Genomic DNA, 21,929 nt, shown 5'->3' with positions numbered 1-21,929 from the left:
AGGGAGGGGGAGAGAGAGAGAGAGAGAGAGAGAGAGAGAGAGAGAGAGAACCTACAAAGCCACGGTTCAGCTGTCAGAGAGACACACAGGACAAGTACCCCATGTGGTTTACAGAAAACCGAGACACCTCCAGGCTCAGGAACCCCAGGGCCTTGGTCCCTCCTCCCAGGAAGAGAGGTTTCCATGTTAAGCAAGATAGTACAAGTCAGAGGCTGAGCCTGGCTATCCTGGCTCAGGCTTATTCCCAGCACTGCAGGACATCAGGGCCAAGTGACTGACTCACCCTGCAAGGCTCCACACAGTCACTTCCCTTCAGGGCAGTGGTCCAAGCTTGAAAGTGGGCATCCCTGCCACCCCGGCCACTAGGGCCTAGGCCTGGAGCCCAGACGGGCCTTTCCAGCATTTCTGAACGAGACTGACTTGCTGCTGGCAATTGTGTTGTATCCTGGCAGGAAAACTCCAGAACCTCTTGATGGTGGGAGCCATTTGGGAAGTCTCCTGGAGGAGTCTGTGCCAGTGGGAAGACTCAGCTGGAGGCTGGGAAAGGTGGGTAAGGTTCTGTGCTTGCTAGGGCCCTGCAGTAGAGGAAACGGGACCTGGCTCCTATTCCTTCAGCAAACCCAGTGCATCCTGGGATGCAGTGCCATGGAAAAGAACCTGAAGCAGGTTTAACACAGGGTATTCACTCACCATAGAAGTATAGACAGTGATCAGGAAGACATTCAAACTCATATTTATTCATTTAAAAAGCAAGTTCCCAGCCTGCTCCAGGAACACTGGGAATAAGCTGAAGAGGGTGAGGGAGGCAGATCACAAATTTGCCACACTCTCAAAAACGCCAGTTTCTAAGAGCTGGGATGTAACTAAGGGGTAAAGACCCCCCCCACACACACACACAACCTGTGCAAGGCTCTGAGCTCAATCCCCAGAACCGTTCAGAAATAAAGCAGCGTATTTCCAAATCAAGAATCTCAACGTTCTAAAGAGACTTTGGGTGAGCATAGACTTTGACTGTAAAAACATCTAGAAGGAACATAGTGAAATATCAGTAGACAGCATCCATCACTGCATATGGAGCTTATAGGGATCTCCCCTGTCCCAAAGGGATCAATGAGAGAACAAGATTTAGTGACCCGAGAATGTGTGTGTGTGTGTGTGTGTGTGTGTATGTGTATGCATGTGTTTTATATGTGCACCTGTATTCATATGTGTATCTGTGTGTATATATGTGTGTGCGCTCACATGTACATATGTACATGTACACACACGTATAATTCATACATATATGTGTGTAAATTATATGTATATGTATATTGTATATCTATATAATATGTGTGCAAATATGCATGTGTATATGTATAATGCATGCAGGTCTATATGTAGATGTATATAGATGTGTGTGTTTGTATATATGTGTGTATGCATGTGTTTATATGTATGTGTGTTCATGTACACATGTGTAATGCATGTGTATATATGTATATTGCATGTACAGGTATGTATATATGTGCATCTATATAATCTGTGTGCCTGTGTGCATATGTATGTGTGGATATATATAATGCATGTATATGTATTATGTAGATGCATGTACACATGTGTGTCTGTATATGTGTGTGTGCATTTGTGTGCATGAGTATGTGTGTCTGTTCCCATGTAGCACAGATTTCCTACCTAGCCATACCCTGGTGAGAACAGCATTCCAAAGCACTTTTGCTCATGCATGGTGCCAGGGTAGGGTGTGGCTTCAGCCTAGGAAGTATCAGAATTCAGGATAACATTAGATTTTTCCGGGATCACTAGAGGGTGACATTACTGGGAAGCTATTTCTCATCATGGATCATCCCCAGCTACTCCAGCTGATTCTGTGCTACCTCTGATGTCCAGAAATATCACCTTGCAGAGAAAAATACAGATGCAGAAAAGCAAAGCCACTGGACTAGGATGGAACCCTGGGCTGGGATAGAGCTCTAAGCTGGGACAGAGCTCAGGACGAAGGCAGAGTAATGGGACTCTCAGGCCTGAGCAGTTCTTATCCATTCTGCAACCACCACAGGACACCTTCTCTGTACATGCCACAAAGATCAATGTGATGTCCTTCCCAGATAAACACATTCCCAAACTGGTGGGAAGAAACAATTACAAAGCTGGCATCAACACAGTACACTGCCATGTGCAAATGACTGTGGAATACACAGAACTGGGGCCAGTCAGCTCTGGTGGGGACTGTGAGAGAGCAGGCCTGGGGAGTGGAGGGCATGTCAATGATGCTTTTAAAGGTGGAAACACTTGAACCAGTGTCCTGGCACAAACTGGGAATTTTCTATGTGAAGATGTGGAGGAGGGCAATTCAGCAGGCGAGAACCACATATGCTAAGACCATGGGGTGTGAAGTAACGGATATCCTATTTGTATAATTTCTGTGGACACCAGCTCAGGCTAAGAAAATAGGTGAAACCTCATGAAAATGACCCTCAGAAAGGGTCAGGCTTCATTTCATTAGCAGAACTAAGCTAACCTGGAAGAAGGAAAGGCCCAGGGCAACAAGGATAGGCAGGATAGAATCCAAGAGAGCAGGGGCTCAGAGACACTGTGCCTAGCAGCAGAACCCCAGGATCTACCCAGCAGGGGAACCTGTGAACAGGATTCAGACCATCAAGGCCTCTTGTCCCACCCTGTTCAGCTGACCCAGGCTGGTGGAGAGATGGAGAAACAGATGTGGACAAACGGAGCACTGTTTGCAGGAGATAGGGACCAGGGTGGTGATGCATGGGAATGGAGCCAGGCCAGGTGTCTGGGGGATTCATGCCATACCCTAGTAGCCAGGACAATGGAAGCAGCCAGGATGCTGACTGAGTTGCACTAAGGGTCAGGATACAGCAGCTCTGGTGCCAGTCCAGCTATGTGCAGCTCCTAAGCCTCACCTGGCTGAGCTCTTGCCCAAAAGCACCACCATCATCACCACTACCACCACCATCACCACCACCACCATCACCACCACCACCATCACCACCACCACCATAGAGATCACCCTGATACAGAGGCCAGGGGCAGAGCAGGGAAGGACTAAAAAGATCTTTCCACAGTTCAGAAAAGTAAGGTGTTTTAGCACTAGGACACTATGAGTTCTGCCTCCTAATTTAGGGAGGCACAGAAAGGGTACGCAACTGTCCAAAGTCACACAGCAATTGGATGGCTGAGCTGGATTGGCAGAACACTAGAGAAAAATACCTTGACCCTGATTTGCTTCCCACGCTAAAAAACTTGAGCTGTACATTGGCCCTTGGCCATCTGCCTTGCTTCCCAGGGAATTTCCCTCCTTCCTCTTGTAGCCCACCAGCTGCCTTGAGAACCTGAGGCTTTGCCCATTTGGGAGGAGACTCACTCCAGGATCAAAGTAGACCCTGAGCCAATGGAGCAGAGACTGCTGGGAAGGGGTGGGGATCTGGCCTCATGACTCAGGACCAGTCTGCGGCCAGCCATGAGGATGTGGCCCTCTGGCTATCCAGCTGGGTGACCATTACAAGCATCAGCACCAGCCTCCCCTATCTGGGTTGGGCATACTTGTGCTTGGGTCAGGATGGCTGGACTGAATAAAGGAACAAGCAAGTGTAACAAGGGCAAGCACTTACAACAGCACACACTCACCTCCGCACGTGTGCACAAGAACATTTGCCCAATAGACGCAAATATGTCCCCATCAAGCCTGAGCATACCAGCTCAGGGCAGAAAGCAAGCCTTGTGGGTGGTATGTGTGTGTGTGTGCACGTGCACATGTGTGTGCATACTTACACAGGAAAAGTACATGCAGAAGGGAGGACAGAGGACAGTCTCAGATGTCACTTTGCCACCCACTCTTTTTTTGTTTTTGTTCTTATTTTTTACTTTTTTAAAGACTTGTTTATTGTATGTACGTGAGTACACTGTCTCTGTCTTCAGACACTCCAGAAGAAGGCATCAGATCCCATGACAGACGGTTGTGAGTCACCATGTGGTTGCTGGGAATTGAACTCCAGGCCTCTGGAAGAGCAGCCAGTGTTCTTAACTGCTGAGCCATCTCTCCAGCCCCTTGTTTTTATTTTTTTAAATAGAACTTCACTGGGTAGCCCAGGCTGTCCTGGTACTCACAGAGATCTACCTGACTCTGCTTCCAGAATTCTGGGATTAAAGGTGTGTGTCACTAAACCCAGCCACTTTTTGGTTTTAGGTCAGATTATTTACTGGCCTGCACCTCCACATGTAGGCTAGGCTAGCTAGCTAGTGAGCCCCAGGGACGAGCTAAGATCACAAGCCCATGCCACAGCCATACAGTTTTTTCACAGGTGTCCTGGGAACTGAATTCAGGTCCTCCTGTTTTACTGACTCAGCCATTCCCCCAGTTCTTTTGGAAATCTTTTTTTTTAAAGGAGTCAACTCTGAACCAGGACAGAATGGCCAGAATATAAGGATCTCCCACCCACTTTGGGGAGATGCCCTAACCAGAGATGGGCCTGGGAAAGGGGCGGGGTGTGTGACAGGAATGTCACCTGGGTTTGTGAGCTCAACAGCCACAGGCCTCACAGGACCAGATCCTCCTTCATTCACTCTCAGCTGAGCTCTGAGCTGCAAGCCCTTCCTCTACAGCCTATACCTATTGTACCCCTAACATATCCCACTCCAAAGAGCAGAGTCTGGTCCGACACCATGGCAGATTAGGCAGGAGAAGGATCCAGAGATTTTCCTATAGGAAGAGAAGCTAGGGTCAGCTAGAGAAAACACTGGAAACAAGAGACCCCTCCTCTGGCCGCTCACTTGCCTGTTCTTCCTCAGGGTTTGGGGGGCACTGGACAAGCATTCCTGCTGCTCCTGAAGATGCCTAGCCCGCAAATCTAAAGATGGGGTTAACTCCTAGAATCTTGTGATTTGCTTTCTGAGAGTAAAAGGCAGCTCAATAAAAGACAAGGCTAGCCCCTCAGAGCTGTCAGAGAAAGTGGGGGTACAAATCTACACCCAGAGCCCACATCTGCCTCTCCTGGGATGTCCCTTGGAGATGAGCAGCTGGGAAACTGGGAGGAGGTGGGTTCTTTGGTAACTGAACAATTTACATGGTTTCTGAAGCCCAAATTCCAGGCGTGGGGTCTGATTGGCTTCTGCTAGTAGAAGTTCTGATGTTCTGACAGTTGGCTCAGGGGGCAAGTTTTCTGGTCTCTGGGGATGCAGAGGGTGGGACTCTGAGACAGGCGGAGTCCCTAGGTGGGACCCCTGGGTGTGCAGATCCCTGCATTTCCTGTGGCTGCTGGGGACAGTCAGGCGGACAGAGAGGAAGGCACAGAGCTCTGCTAATCTGGAGAAGAGATTTTCCTCCTAGGAGGCCCTTCCTTGGGCAGGGCTCTCTTGGTGGCGGCCGAGGCGGCTGGCCTGAAGGTGGTGGCCAGGCTCTATAGGGAGAGGCTGCCTTATCAGACAGGAAACACTGGGCTCTGGTCACTTCCTCCCACTCCTGGTCACAGCAGCTCTCAAGGCAGGAAAAGCTCAGCAGCTACTACTCATTGGGTTCTCTGCCTGCCTAACCCCCTGAGCTGTTCTCTAAGCATAAAAGAGGCTTGCTTAGGTGCTGTGTGCCCCCACTGCATGTGCAGTGTGTGTGTGTGTGCGCGCAAGCGTGCATGCACACGCGTGCGCACTGTGTGCATGTACTATGCACATGTATGTCACATTGAATAGGCTCTATGTGTGTTCTGCTTGCTCTGTGTGCACTGTGTATGTGCTATATGGATGTATTATGCACATGTATGTGCTATATTCACAAGTTCTGTGTGTGTGCTATGCACATGTATGTCACATATGCATAGGCTCTGTGTATGTTCTGCTTGCTGTGTGTGCACTGTGTATGTGGTATGTGGGTGTACTATACACATGTATGTGCTATATTCATAGGCTCTGTGTGTGTGCTACATGATGTATGTGCACTGTGTGTGTGATATGCGGATGTATTATGCATGTGTATGTGATATATGCATAGGTTCTATGTGTGTGCTATATGCTGTATGTGTACTGTGTATGTATGCTTTGTGCAAGTACTCTTATGTGCTGTATGTGTGTCCATGCTATGTATGTATGTTGCATGCTCTGTATGTGTGCACACATATATTTGCTGTGTGATGATACAGGTAGTGTGTGTGCACATGATGTGTGTGTACTCTGTCCCAAGTGTGTTTTGTGTGCTGCCTGTTGTGCATGTTCTCTAATTGCTGTGAGTGCAGTGTGTTCTGTTTAGCTTCTCTGGACCTCATCGCACAGAGGATGTCCTGGAGTCCTGTGCTGGAGCCCCTGGTCATATTCCCTCTTCCAAGCTCCTTACCCTCTTCTCCACCTCGACCCCTCAGCTGGCTACCCTTAGGTGAATCTTTACCTCACTGAACCCCATCATCAAACCTAACATGGGGTATATAGCAACGATGCCTCCTGCTCAGCCAGGGGAATTTTTCCCCCAAGGGTTCAGAGCTGGGGTGAGAGTTTTCTAGTTCCAAGTCCCTTCCATTAAAAATGCAACAGCAGCTTTATGCATAATAGCCAGAAACTGGAAACAACCCAGACACCCTTCAACTGGATAAAGAAAATGTAGTTCATTTGCACAATGGAATACTACTCAGCTATTAAATACAAGAACTTCATGAAATTTGCAGGCAAATGGATGGTACTAGAAAAAATCCCGAGTGAGGTAACCCAGACTCCAAAGGACATGCACAGTGTGCACTCACTGAAAAGTAGATATTATCCATAAAGTACAGGATACCCACGCTACACAGACCCAACGAAGCTAAATAACAAGGAGGGCTAAAGGGAGAATGCTTGAATCTCACTGGGAAGGGGAAATAAAATTGCCATTGGAGTTAGATGGATGGATGGAACTGAGTGGGAGAGGGAATGGGGAGTGGAAAGGGAGATGTAGGGAGAACTGGGGAGAGAGGGCTGGGAGAGATAGAAGTCAGGGGGGAAGGCACCTCTAGGACTTGCCAAAGACCTGGGATGGGGGAAGCTCCAGGAAGTCTTTGAGGTTGACTCCAGCTAAGGCTTCTAGCAGTGGGGAATATGGAGCTTGAAGTGGCCACCTCCTGTAGTCAGGCATGACTCCCAGTGGAGGGATAAGGACACCAACCGACACACAAAACTTTCCACCCAAAATTTGTCCGGCCTACAAAAAATGCAGGGACAATGATGTCAAGGAGACTGAGGAAATTGCCAACCAATGACTGACTCAACTTGAGGTCCATCCCATGGGCAAGAACCAACCCCTGACATTATTAATGATACTCTGTTAGGCTTGCAGACAGGAGCCTAGCCTAACTATCCTCCTAGAGACCCCACCCTGCAGCTGATGGAACAGATGAGACCCACAGCCAAACATTAGATGGAGCTCAACTCGGGAAGTTTTATGGAAGATTTGGGGGAAAGATTGAGGGACCTGGAGGGAATAGGGACTCCACAAGAAGACCAACAGAGTCAACTAACCTGGACTCTTGGGGCTCCCAGAGACTAAACCACCAGCCAAAGAACATATAAGGGCTGGACTTAGGCCCCCTGCATATATGCAGCAGATGTGCAACTTGATATTCATGTGGATCCCCCAACAACTGAAGCAGGGGCTTACCCTGATTCTGTTGCCTGCCTGTGGATCCTGTTCCCCTAACTGGGATGTTTTGGCTGACCTCAGTGAGAGAGGATGCACCTAGTCCTGCAGTTACTTGAGGTGTGAGAATGGGTTGGTACTCAGGGAGAACCTCACCCCTCTCAGAGATGAAGGGGAGGGGGGAAGAGGAGCAAGGGCCATGGGAGGGAAGGACTGAGAGGAGTCTGGGCTGCAACTGGGATGTATAATGAATAAATAAATTAATGGAAAAATTTTTAAATAAAAAACAATGCAATCACAGTGAGACTTTGGCAATCAAGTGGGTCATATTGCAGACTCGGTCACTCAGACTGAAAGAATTCACAGTATTGCTGGTGTCCTACCCAGGACAGTCAGTCAGCACTGAGCCTGGGTAGGCTTTGCTCCCAGTCATTATTTATCATTTTCCAAAGAGCCTGACCTAAAGAGAGGTCGCATAGTAGAGCTTTCTGTTAGGTATCATGAGTCATCTGATGTAAAAATCTCTGAAGGTGTATTCAGGCTAACTGTGGACTGCACCCTGTGATATATGGGGCCTGAGCACAGGGGATTTGAGAATCCACAGGAACCCCCATGCATACTAAGAGTTCTAAATTATAATGGCTGAGGAGGTAGCAGTAGGATGTAACACCGCTCTTCTGTTCTCTTGAGCACAGTTCAGAACGTTACACATGTTCTCTGGCCTTCCCAGCATCTTGAGATGGGGTGGCAGGGCTGGTATTCCTATCTTTTCAGATAGATAGATGGTAGATGATAGATAGATAGATAGATAGATAGATAGATAGATAGATAGATAGATAGATCTCTAGCTTCTTGAGATCTGGTCGAGAAGCTGTGAGATTTTCCCCATTTCTGTGATAAGAACCAATGGGGTAAAGAGACATGGGCAAGTGGACTTCTTTAGTCACTCACCCTCCACACGACCTTGTGACCTTGAAGTCACAGCCTTACCATGTAGATCTCATCACCTCTACAACATAATAACTGCCTTCTTGGGGCCTCTGGGGTGACCAGGGCATCTGAAAATGGAGGTAGCAAGAGTCTGGTCACATAAAGTCAGTGACAAAAGGTCACCAGGGGTTTCCAGCCTTCACATAGTATCTGCTCTTCTTTGTGGGATCCACAGGATCATCTCAGATTCTTTGTACCAGGAACTGTAGGTAATGTCTAACCTAAGCTACTTATATGCTAGCAAGTATAGCTATATATGTGACCCAACAGATAACCATAAAGCTACTTAAAATATAATAAATTCTTCTTGCAAGTTTTAAGGTTGAGGTATAGCCTTTATAAATGACATCCTGATACTGGGTCAGCAGGTTGAACAATCCAATTATGGAGAGAGTCATAGGATGGCCAAGTGAAATATGTAAACTGTGATGTCTCATAGGGTGGCCAAGTGAAATATGTAAACTATGGTGTCGGTTCACTGAAGTTCTGTGTAGCCACAGAGGAGGCTAGTTGTCACTGACCAACTCCTACCTTAGGGTGTTGACTGGAACAAGCTATTACCAGTGGGTTGTGTGTCCACATGATCACAATCATAGTACATACAACCGTGTAAGCTGGAAAATGGAACAGGAGATGACACACATAAAATCAACGATAGGGAAGTAGATACAGCAAGGGGGCAATTTCTTTCTCCGTTTTTCTATGGCTCTCTCCTTTTCTTTTCTTTTCTCCTGCTGTTTTTCCTTCTCCTTGTCCCATATTTCTTGTTTTACCCAGAGTCTCACTGTGTAGTTTAAAATAGTGTCAAACTTTTGATCTTTTGTCCTCCTGTCTCAGCCTTAGTGTTACTGGCTACACAACAGGATGGGTGGATGATGAAGCCCATCTGAGGCTCTCCATGTTCTTATTAGAATTTTATCAAGCAGGAAGAAAACAGCTTTGTAGAATAACTAAGCCTAATGATATGGGGAAAATTTAACATTAAAGAGTAAAATAATTGTTATAAAAGACATATGAATATATAGACCAAAAACGTTTAAAGCAAGATGGATATATGTAAAAAAAAAAAAAAACTAATGATGGCTCTAAGTTTTGGATGAGAGCTAACTTTATTTTCCTAAATTTACTTTAAAGACTAAGTCTATATTTATAATTAAAAGAAAGATAACAGACTGACAGGAAGTAGGATGAATCTGTGTGTGTGTGTGTGTGTGTGCACGCACAGATGAGTGAATGCAACAAATAGAGAAAGAAAGGAGGCATAAAGGGAGAGAGAAATGGAAAAAGAAAGACAGAAAAAGATGATATACATATATCATATAAATAGATTATTGATAGATAATATATAGATGATTGATTATAGAAGATGATAGATGGATGGATAGATAGATATAATAGATTATAGATAGATGATAGATAGATAGATAGATAGATAGATAGATAGATAGATAGATAGATAGATAGATTATAGATAACATTTGCTAGATATTGTGGGGTTTTGTTATTTTTTTGTCAACTAGACACAGATTAGAGTCACCTGGGAGGAGGGAAATTCAATTGAGGAATTGGCTGTGGGTGTTTTCTTGATAAATGATTGATGTAGGAGGGCTTAGCCCTCTGTGGTGGTACCATCTCTGCACAGGTGGTCCTAGGGTGTATAAGAAAGCAAACTATGCCATCCACCCAAAGCAAGCCAATAAGTAGCACTCCTCCATGGCTTCTGCTTCAGTTCCTGCCTCAAGGTCCCTGCTTTGATGGACTATGATGTGGAAGTGTAAGCCAAATAAACCCTTTTTTCCCTGAGTTACTTTTGGTCAGTCTTTTATTGTAGCAACACAGAAGCAAATGGGACAGAATGGGTATGGCCTTTTTCATTTCTCTCTCCCCTTTCCATTGGGAAGAAAGCAGAAATACTATTTATTCAAAGAGGAAGGCTCATATTCCATCTTCAACCTATCTCTCCATTCTACACTGCAGCAGGTGCAGGCCTACCTCAGTCACATGAACCTGAGAGGCACATGAACCAGAGGTCTTAGGGACATAGTTCCAAGGAGGATGGACCCAGAAGGATGGGGGGTCTTTCACCACTACTCAACCCAACTAGGGTTCTCAAACCTACTCTGGGTCTGGCAATGGAGGACACACAATCTAGTTGAATTCATTGTTGGCCAGTCGCTGTAGCTACCAGGGTCCATGGGAGAATAAGGACCTGCCACTTGGACATTGTATGAGGTATCACTAGACAGGCAATAGTGTGAGGGTCTCCATGCTGGCATGGTTAAACATGGATGCATGAGAAAGGATGGTATTTTCAGAGACCGGTTGGTATTCTTGCAGCAAGATCCACCAGAAGAAAAGAGAAGCCGAGAGAGAAACTTCTGGAAAGGAGAGACTCGGCCATTGGGGAACTAACATTGGGGCTGGGCAGATATGACAAGCCTGAAGTTTGTATAGTTGGCAGGAGATGTAGTGGTGGGGGGTGTGTCTTAGAGAAAAGAACACAAGTGTTTCCCTTTCTACAACATTTGTGAAAATAAAGACTGCCCTGCACATAAGCAAGTGGGAGTTGAAATACAGGGCTCCTCAGCCACAAAGTGGGTCCCCTTTATTGTTCGCTGCTTAAGGAACAGCAACAGAGAGAGACCTTAAGGCAAAGAGTGACATGGGAACGTCAGCATTTTAGAAAAACAACTTGCTGTCATGGCTTGTCATCCTGTAAGATGACATCAGTCACATTGTAACCTGAGTACCACTGGCAGGGTGCACAGGGAGCTGGGACCCACAGAGACTTTGGTTCCCACACTGTCCCACTCAGAACAGAGAACCCTCCTGCCTTCTTCTTGCCATCTCATCGGCATGGACAGTGTAACCACACTGTGTGTTACAATGATGCATGCCCATTTGGCAGTGCCAAGGGGCATACCTTGACCAGATACTGCCAATTCAGAGCTCAGTATAGCCAAGTATAGTACCTCAGTGTATCTCTGCATATGGCCACCACTGGCCAGGTGCAGAGCAGCACGGCTCTGTGTCATCTCAATTGTCACCCATAATTGCTTTCTTCTTCTCTGGCCTGAGATGGTCATGGATTGAGGAGCGGTTGAATCCATGCCCCAGTGAGGCACAGAGAATGGAACCAAGGAGGCTAAAGAAGGGTTTCCACAAGTCCAAGGCTAGTCTGGGCTACCTAGTGAGTTCCAGGTCAGTCTGAGCCACAACATGAGGCCACATCTCCAACACCCAAACCAGGACCAAGGAGAAGCACTAAACCCTCAGCCATGAATGCTCCCAACGAATGCGCCTCATGGGTGCTTGAAGCCAACATCCTAGGAGGGTGGTGAGTCCCACGCCATCTCCCACTCAGAACTGTAGTGTCCCTGTCTGTGTAATGTGGTGGGAATGACGAGCCCCACCTGGGCTGTGGATGAGAAACAGGTCAGAAACCTTTGGTAACACTCCCAACAACAATGAGGTGCTACTGAATAATGAGTGTGGGTTATGATCAGCAGAGAAGGATGTGCAGAACCCAGGAGGGCCCTCGTTGGCCCAGAGGAGCATGGGAAGGGGCATGGCTACCTTTGACTTAAACAAGTTCCTTCTTTACATGAAGAGAGGACCATATTAGGTGCCATACATGGGACAGAGCCAGGCTGATTTTCCAGGAGCTTTTTTGACTGAGTGTGCGTCCTGGGCTTTCCCAGCTGTCTCAGACCTTGATTCCAGGCTGTGTGCCTGTCTCCCCGACAGCATGCTGTCCAGTCCAGAGGGCCACTGCATACTGCTACACCACTCAAGTAGGGGAGAGGGCAAGATGGTCATTTGCTTAGACTTGGGAAGCATGCAGTTACTGAATAGGCATGGAGAAACTGCTCATGTGGGTTGCTATGGCTTTCCTTTTCCAATGTCAACAAAAACAGCACTAACGGGTAGAATCAAAGTTTGTCTTTTCAGCACAACTCATAAAGAAATTTAAAACCCTATATAACAAAAACTCCTTAAAATAAAAAAGTCGACTCAGAAAATAACACAAACAATATTACAGGTAGCACTGAGACCTAGTATGAAATTTTAAAAAAAAAATACTATTTCAAAGGATAGAATGGTGAAGGTACAAAAAAAATTTATTTAAATTAAACATTTTGACAAATCAATTTCATAGCTGTTCCATGCATATTCAGTTTTCTTGAAAAAAATGGAACAGAGTAGCTTAATGCCTGTGATAGTGTTTCACGAGATTATTAATATCCATCCGGGACTGGGCACCAGTCAATTACATCGTCAACAATTCACTATTTATTACCAAATGGTATATACAGTAATAGCATAAAGATTAAGTATATCTTATAAGTGATATTATAATAAGACTTCTTGGGGATCTGTCAACAATACAAAATATAAGGTGGACATAATGGCAGAATATAAAAACACATTTTATAAAGGCAACAATACACACGTGTCCAAGGGCAGACAAGAGTCTGTCAGCTTAGTGTTCCGTATGTTCCTTCAACGGAGGTTTAGGGGATGGAAATGTCTGGGGTGCGACCAAAGCTCAGAAACATCTTTGGGTGTCACAGGGTGTTTGTTTGGGACAGCCAAAGGACCGTGGGATAGGTGATTGTTCTGATGTATCTACTTGAGAAACAAGAATCAAGTTCCCTTCATGGCCAGGGGAATCGTGCCTGGGATTCCACGCGAGGGGCCCTTGGAATTAGGGGCCAGTTTGGAGGGAGAGTAACAGAGAAGAGAGAAAAGCCCTCCTGGGAGCAAGGGGCAGAGAGTCATCTTTTGCATCTGTAGATAGGAGTATGCTACAGCTCTGCTCTAGAAATCAACACATCCCAACACTGCTGCTTCGTGGACAGACGTTTTAGGTTCTTAGCTCTTTGGTTCATTCTGCGAGGAGGGGATGAGACATTGTTACAGTTGAGAAGAAGCTAAATCAGGGCACACACCTTGGGACACAGGGTTGCGGACAGGCAAGCCTGCATAAGGTCATTTCTCACACTGTAGTCCCCTGAGATGTATGTAACAAAATAATGTATCTAAAGTATATATTAAAAAAAAAAATCCAGGCTGGGTGTGGTGCCACTCACCTTTAATCCCAGCACTCAGGAGGCAGAGGCAGGCTTACTTTTGAGGTTGAGGCCAGCCTGGTCTACACAGTGAGTTCCAGGGCAGCCAGGGCTACACAGAGAAACCCTGTCTCAGAACAAAACAAAACAAAACAAAAACAAGTTCTAATCTGATTTTGCTTTCAGTGATGCAGTTGAACATACTCATTAATTTTCTGAACCAGGGTAGATCTTTTCCTTTAAAAAAATTACATTGTGTGTGTGTGTGTGCATGTGAGCATGCTCAAGCACACATATAATGCAGGGGCACACGTGCATTTGGAAGTCAGAATACAACTTGCAGGAAATCAGTTCTCTTCTTCCACCATGTAGGCTCCGGAGATAGAACTTAGGTCATCAGACTTGGCAGCAGGCACTTTTACCCACTGAGACATCCCACACCATCTTGCCAGACCAAAGGTGAATATTTTTCTCGACTGAAGGAGTTTCTTTGGAATTCTAGGGTGGCTGTGGACAGTGTTATAGGAAAGCAGAATACCTGGGTCCTTGGGCAGTCAGTCATTCACACTTTCCTTGGCCTTGAGAGGGCTGTAATTTGGAGATCCATAGAGCGAGGGCTTGGCTATGAAGCCAACCCTCACTGTATAGGAGAGAATAGTCAGGGCTGGTCAAGCCAGAGTGGGGTTTTGCCAGTTAGAGACTGAACTCAGATGGACCCCAGGCCCAGGGTCCATCTCACTGGGAGCACCACAGATCAGAAGTAGCTACACCAAAAGCAGGAACTCCAATGCACTGGGCTTCTCCCCATCAGCTACACTGATGGTGTAGAGCGGCTAGGAAATCCTACTGCACACAGCTCCCAAGGCTGTGCTTCCTGGGTGAAGCCAACAAAACACATTTAAAGGGACAGAAGGAGCGCTGGATCCTGGCTTTTGACCGGAAGGCTCTGGAACAGCAGTTTTGACCTCCTGCCACCAAGGAGTGGCATCGCCACAGTTTCTGCTCAGCTCAGTGCTTCATAGGGAGGAGGGGATGGCAGGGCTGGGCCAGGCTCCATTCCTCCAGCTCTATGACACACTGTAGCTGTTGTAATACGTGGCCGTGGCATCAGCCAGGACTGAGATGAGACTGGTCTCTGTAGGGCCTGTGGGAGTCCCCTGGGAGAGTGGGACATGCCCAGTGAGGGTTCCAACCCCTGCAGCAGAGTCAGGGTGGCCAGGAGTGTTCAAATACTGATCAAATTCATTGCGATCCATGTCTCCCAGAAGTTCCACCTGGCTTAGCTGATCCAAGGTGTCAAAGCCAGGGTGCTCGGGAGGTGGGGACAGCTGGCCCAGGTGGGCCTGGAGGTTGGGGTGGAGAGGGTGGTAGGTGGCATGGGAGTAATAGGCTGGAGATGGGGGACATCCAGAAACAGAGGACATCATAGAAACCCCTGGGGATTGGCCAAGGGATAAAGAACCTAGAGGGTGGCTGCAGTGGATGGGACTAGGTGTGAACTCCGGTGAGTAAGGGGGCCCTGGTAGATGGGGGAGGTGATGGGGGTGGCCATGCTCCTCCTGACATGAGGACGAGAAGAAGGTCTGCTCCGGCTCCAGCGCATCCAGGGGCGACATCTCCGGAGGTGTGGGCAGCCCGTAGGGATACGTGTCCACACTGCCAGGGGCAGCAGCTGCACCTTCACGGTAGCAGCTGTGCAGTCCAGGCAAGGTGGCCCCTGGGGAGTACTCACCCCTGTCCTCCTTCTCCCCCCTGCCAATGCCATTTTTCTCAGGCAGCGTGTTCTGGTCACGAGAGAGGGAGCTCAGGAGGAAGCCAGGGTCCACGCGCTTGCAGAGGCGCTTGCCTTGTTTCTTTCTGCGGGGCCGGTACTTGTAGTTGGGGTAATCCTGCATATGCTGCAGGCGCAGCCGCTCTGCCTCATCCACATAGGGTCTCTTCTGGGACAGTGTCAGCGCCTTCCATGACTTTCCTGATCACACAAACCAGAAAAAGGCACGCTCAGACTCCAAAGTGCTGGTTCAGCCTCCGCACCTACTTCAGCCTCCTGCTTCTTAGCATCCCATTGCTGTCCTCTGACCCCTACCCCACCCACTGGACCCCTCTCACGGATACAGAGGACACCACCTGCCTCTAGGCTCTTTTCATCCCAGATCACACACGCACTGAAGGGGCTGGACCGACTCTTCCTGTTTACACCGCACAATGTTGGAGAAAAGTGCTTAGAAATCATCATCTCACCCCAAACCACCAGATGTGGCAACCATTCCAAACCGTGAGCGTCCCAGGGAAGTCCTACCCGACCTAATGGTCAGCAACAGAAAAAATAATCTAAAGACTGTAATATTGACTATGGTTCTTAAATCCTTTAGGGGTCAGTTGTGTTTATTTGTGCGTTTTAATGAAAGTTCCCTGCCACTTATGAAGGCATGTCATGCTGTTTAGTAATGTATATCTCTTGTGTCTCTTAAGTGCGGTAACCCAGCTTCAGCCAATCGTGTCATCAAGAAGTAGATTAGAGAATCTTGTTCAGGCTCATAAATAACTATTCCTCACCTCTGAGGGTCAAATAGACACTCTATGGAAAGATATAGGAATAGCCTGTAAGCTAATATTTACACACACACACACACACACAGAGAGAGAGAGAGAGAGAGAGAGACAGACAGACAGACAGACAGACAGACAGACAGACAGACAGAGACAGAGAGAGACAGAGAGAGACAGAGAGACAGAGAGACAGAGACGAGACAAAGACCCTCGAACGTATGTGTGTGCACTACCACTTTCTCTCGTGGAGTTAGGACTCTCAGACCATAGCAGGACAGTTTCTCAGCCACAGCTCTCCACAGAGGCAAGCTCCTTAACTGCCCCCTGGTCTCCATCTTTCTGATTATAACAGGTGCTGCTTCCAACGCAGGGCTCGGCTCTCCCCTTTAGGAGTCTCCTCTCTGTGTATCCTCACCGGTGTTAAAATGCTGCATGTACTTGGTTTTCTATTCACCGTACCCTACCTGTCTGTCCCTTTGCAATCACAAGCCACCTTGGTACACCACTTCCATCTTTCAATGGAACGCAGCCCTGCTCCAGAGAGTTCCAAGGATCACTTACAGACCATTTAAACTGCTGCCCACTAAAATGGAGGTAGGCATCTGCAAATTTAGCATGCTCTTCTAGACTCTAATGTACCCTCAAGTTTCAGACCCTCTAGTGAAGAGGACAAGGCATCTGGCCGGTTAAGCCCTGTAAGGAAAGAGGCCATGTCTCCCTACTGGGTACAATAATACACTGTGGCTAAGCACAGGGTATGTACACCCTGCCCTGGTTTCTGCCCTTGCCCACAGTAGCTGGCTCCATGGGTCAGAATATTATAGGACACTGAACGCTCAAAGGCAGAAGCTACCACTATCTGCAATTGTTGCAATTAGTTGTCACTTAGAAGTATGTCTCAAAGAGTGTCCACAGCACCAGATGTAGAGATGGCACTAGTTTTGCAAGATGTCCAGGATCCAGACACACCGCATGCTCTAACCGTGGCCTGACTATAAAACGTGGCTCTGGTCCCCAAACGTACCCAGATGCACTAGACTTACTAAAACACGGTTTCCACTTTAAATCCTAACAAATGTCTAATTTGTGATACACTTTCTCATTTGTCATGTAGTAGGCACACCTCAATGTATTCATGGTACACTAAATAGTTCACTTTCTATTGCTAAAAATCCTTTACCTGGGTTTTAAGGTTGACGTTTGGGAAGCCTGCAGTGGCAAATGTTGGGAGTCTCTCGTCCGTGCCTTCCCTCGCATGGGCCAGAAAAAGAAGAACGTTCTCAGGAAGGAGGAGTACACGGGGGCTGCAGCTGCCCCTGCTAGCAGGCGCTGCGTGGTCTCTACTTTAACAAGCAGCGAAGAGCTGCTGTTTTCCCCTCGCCCATTTTGAGCTGTACTGCTAAAGGAGGAAAGACAGTCCTTTCTGCAAGATGAACTGCACACTCAGAAAGCCTGCAGTTGTATTCCAGATAGAATTAGTCCACAGGAAGGTTTGTCTCCCACATCTCTGTCCCTGTCCTCATCCCCCAAAAAAGGCAGCCTGGATTCCTTTCCAGGTTCCCCACCCTTCTATCTCCACCAGGGCCTTCCTCAGAAACCTGGTCAAAAATAAAAAACATTCTCTCCCCAACTGGGACTGAACCAAAGAGGGATTCATAAAATTCATTAAAAAAGAAAACAATATAAGCTTTCAGATAAAAAAAAAATGGTTGTAGATATTAGTCTATTTCTTGTCATGCTAACAGAATGGGGAATGTACAGGCTTATTATTTTGTTTGGAGGAAGGAGGCCCAATGGCAATGCTCACCAATACACACTGGGCAGAGTTGGCCAAAGATTTGGATAAGAGATGCTTGGAACCCCACAACTCTCACCAAGTGCTTTTTGGAGCCTCCAGACAGCCAGAGAGCTGGGCCATCTCTCTAGGCTCAGGCCTATTACCAGCAGAAAGCCAGCGCTCGCTCTGTGACTCTGAAAGAGGAAAGAGCCCAGGCTCCTACGGAAAAGGGAAGGGCTTCCATCCGAGCGGGGTGGGGTCAAGTGGCCTGTATGCCTCTCCTGGCAGGCCTTGGTGCCCTCTGCAAACAAAATATTTTGAAGGGATCTTATTGGTTACAATAAATAAGAACCACGTTGAAGGGTAAAGAGATTTGAAGTAAGGTGAGATTGAAAGTTTTTTGGCTTTGAGACTAATTCAGTGGGTAAAGGCATTTGCCACTAAGCCTGAAGATATGGATGTCTAATTCCTAGAACCCACATGATGGCAAGAAAGAACTTACTCCCCACCTCCCAGATGTCTTCTGACCACCCCACACACACTCATGGTGGCACGAGTGTGCACGCATACACTCACTAACACAAACATGTTTAATTAATATGTGGGTGTATAAATGTGTGTGTGTGTTTGTGTGTGTGTGTGTTTGTGTGTGTGTGTGTGTGTGTAATGCATATATTAACCCACCCACCCCTGCTCTGAGTACTGGAGAGAATAGAAAATCCAACAAGAACGGGTTCCTTGGAACCGTTTTAGCATTTTCATCCCCAATTCTCTGGCCTGTCTGGTTCCAGTCAGGATTATCTGCGGACAGCACCATAGCTATAAGCAAGAAGCGATGAGATTCAAAGGCCCTCTCAACTGCTCGAAATATCTTTTCAAGTTATCTACACTTCTTCGATAAATAGATAAGCGAACCCAGCCTATTCTGGAGGACATCTTTTGTTGCTGATTTTCTTTTTCTTTCTGTTAAATAGTTTAAAACAGGGACGTTTCTCAGTGAGGCCTCAACTGACGTACGTTCGTTATCTTTTTCTCCGTGACAATATCTCTTACTGATTTTCCCAGTCTACAACGTGAGGAGTGGAGTTTCCTCAGTCTTCCAGCAAACGCGGGTTCTGAGTCCTTAAACCCTAGTTCCAGTCCCCGAGACCGGCCGCCGGTCGCTCCGGCTCCTGAGACCCGAGTCTCAGCTCCGCGGCCCGGAGAAGGGACCAGTCCAGAGCCCCGCGCTGTTCCTAAAGTTTCACTGGTTTCACCAGTTTCACCGTGGCCCGCTCAGGCCCTGGTGGTGTCTGTGTTCAAATCCCACCCCCACTCCCCACCTTTCCGAACGGCGTTGTCACCCGCGCCATCCGCGCACCAGCTTCGCGTCCCGCGCACTTACCCAGCATCTTGCTGAGCTCCGCGTTGTGCAGGTCCGGGTTCTGCACTGCCAGACGTTTCCTCTCATCCTTGGCCCACACCATGAAGGCATTCATGGGCCGCCGGATCCTGCTCTCCGAACCCTTGTCCCCTGAAGGTCGGGGGACGGCGGGCGGCGACAGCCCATCCGACAGCTCGGTTTCCAGGGCGGGACACTCCAGTCCCTCGGTCCACGGGTAGGCGCCCAGCAGCGAGGCCATGGCCGAACGCAGGTCACTTGGCTTCGCCTCGTGGGACCGGCGCTGACCTGGCCCTCGCTCGGGTCGCGACGTCCAACTTGGCCAGCAGCCTCGGGCTCGGCCCTTATTTATCAGCTTCGGGCCACCGGGTCCGCCAATGACTCTCTGGGGCGGCGCGGCCCCTCCCGGCTGCCCCGCCGCGGCGTCCCCGCTGCGACCTGCCGGCAGGGGGAGGGAGGGGCCGGGCCTGCCCCGGTGCCCGCCCCTGTCCGCCCCTCCGCCTCCCGAGCCTGCCCCGATCCCGCTCCGGTGCAGGTGCTGCAGGGCCAGGAGGAGCGCGCCCACGGCTCGAAGTCACCACTGCTTGGCGCAGGAGTCAGGTCCAGCCCCTGTTCCACTGTTGGGCTGCCCTCCGCGCTGGGACCAGACTCCACCAAAACTCCCGCAAGGGAAAACCGAACTCAAACAGCTTACACCAGGATACTCGAGGAGGAGAGACACTGACTATCAATGTCCCTAGATCGGCCAAGTATGCTGCTGTGGACAGATCACACCTATGGCTTGGGTCATCTCGCTCCAGTAAACGTGGGCAGCCACCAAGGGTCTTAGGTGGATGTGGGATCCACCAGACTAGGGACTCTGCGCACTGACCTCCCTAAACTGGCACTGTGGATCTCTAGAGGGGTCCGGTTTTCTGCTATCCGATTTTCCTCTTCTTGTCTTTGCCCCCATCCCACTCTGCCTGCCGCTGCCCCCGGCAGTCGGAGTCTGCATCTTCCTTGCTAGTAGCCCTTTTGTGGAATCCATTTCTGGTGCTTCTTCCGACTCTAGAGGAGCCGCTTTTCCGCTCCTATGTGTCCCAACTACTTCCTTACAGTGGAGCCTTCTCGGTTTCCCGCATCCTGAATGAGCTGTGGACCAGGAACTTGAGACCCTAAGGCACACCGCGGCTACTTTGGCTGTTACATCAGCACCTACACACAGTAGGCATTCAAAAACTGCCGAATGAGTGAATGAACGAACGAGTGAAATAACGAGCCAACTTGCTTTAGACCCACCCCACTGTAGAAACACGGCAGGGGCGGGGGGCCAAGTTCCTGGAATTAGACCCACAAATATTTATGGCGCGCCACCCCATGTGGAGGCTCCACAGAGGCGACCTTCGAAAGAGGCAGAGTCTGAGCGGAAGACAGTGGTGTTGGGTGTGAGACTCTGTCTTGAGTTACTGAATGCGTGACATCAAGTCCCGTATCTCCCAAGACCTTTCCTAATCCTAAAACCCGGCGATAAGGCTGACCTCACAGGTGGTGATGAGGTAAATACAGTGAGCTCTGGCTGTGTAATCTTTGATGGAGATGCCTCTCTAGTCTCAAAGTCCCCGTGAGGTGACTGAATTCGCTTACAACGTGAAAGGCGGCCAGTGCTGAGGCGCTGTAAATGTCCGGAGAGCTGCAACTTCTCCGAGTTTAAGACCTAATTTTACCCTCAAGGACCCCAGATAAAATTCATCAGGGCATGTGCTTTCGGCATAAAATAGAGTGGCATTTCCCATCTCCTCGGGTCAGGGTCCAGCAACAGGGCTCTAAGGCCGGTGTCCCTTAAAGCCGGTGATCGCTGCCCTCCACCCCCCCACCCCCCCCCCTACTGTGCAAAGCCAGGACAGCTACCAGCCAAAGGTGGTGCAGCAGGGAGCTAGTCTGGAAGAGGGTGTCCTGAGGTGCAGGCCGCAGAGCCATCAGGCACCATCCTAGACTGGAAGGTTTGCCCAGATATCCAGAGGCAGAAGTCCCCATGGGGCTGTTGGGGGCGGGCACTAGGCCATTTGCAGTGTTGTGCTTCACTGCCAGGATTGCTTCCAGAAATGCTTCTCCTTGAGAGGTATGGCTTTCTGAGAAAGGAGAACAGGACGACAGTGGATCACAGGGGCCCACTAGTTTGACCCTAACTCTGCTCAAGGGACAGGTTGCTTTTAATGCAGCGTCAGAGAGGCCAGCGCAGCGTGTGCCTGTTTGTGAAAATGCTGGGCTCGCACAGTGCAGAACCATTAGGGAAGACTGTAGATACCTTGGCAAACCCGGGGCAAAGAGAGGGGTCAGGCTCGGAGAATACAGGTTGGGAAAGTTGCTTCCAAATAGTTAGTTTCACACATTGCAGCTGGTGATCGTGAGTCTGAAGTCTTTGTGACTTTGCTCCATCGCTAACCAGACCTGCTGTTTGGAGGCTGGAACCCAGGCTGGTTGGTTTGCTCACTTTTGTAACTTCATCTTTGTAATGGTGTTTCTTCTCCCTCTCCCTCTCTCCCTCTCCCTCTCCCTCTCCCTCTCCCTCTC

At 48.5% G+C, this 21,929-nt stretch overlaps 1 protein-coding gene across 1 annotated transcript; it reads right to left on the bottom strand.

The window, feature by feature from the left end:
* Window positions 1-12,703: 12,703 nt before the first annotated feature.
* On the bottom strand, window positions 12,704-19,697 carry Sox7 (SRY-box 7). The gene is made up of 2 exons (XM_021182321.1): window positions 19,383-19,697; window positions 12,704-15,643 (listed from the first exon to the last, which is right to left on the bottom strand). Exons 1-2 carry the CDS (start codon window positions 19,618-19,620, stop codon window positions 14,739-14,741), a joined length of 1,143 nt encoding a protein of 380 aa, XP_021037980.1. The 5' UTR covers window positions 19,621-19,697; the 3' UTR covers window positions 12,704-14,738.
* Between the last annotated feature and the right edge of the window lie 2,232 nt (window positions 19,698-21,929).

This window comes from Mus caroli, chromosome 14 (assembly GCF_900094665.2).
Source record: "Mus caroli chromosome 14, CAROLI_EIJ_v1.1, whole genome shotgun sequence".
Taxonomy (NCBI): Eukaryota; Metazoa; Chordata; class Mammalia; order Rodentia; family Muridae; genus Mus; species Mus caroli.
Note: the sequence above shows the minus strand (reverse complement) of the source record. Positions and strands in the feature narration are given on the sequence as shown.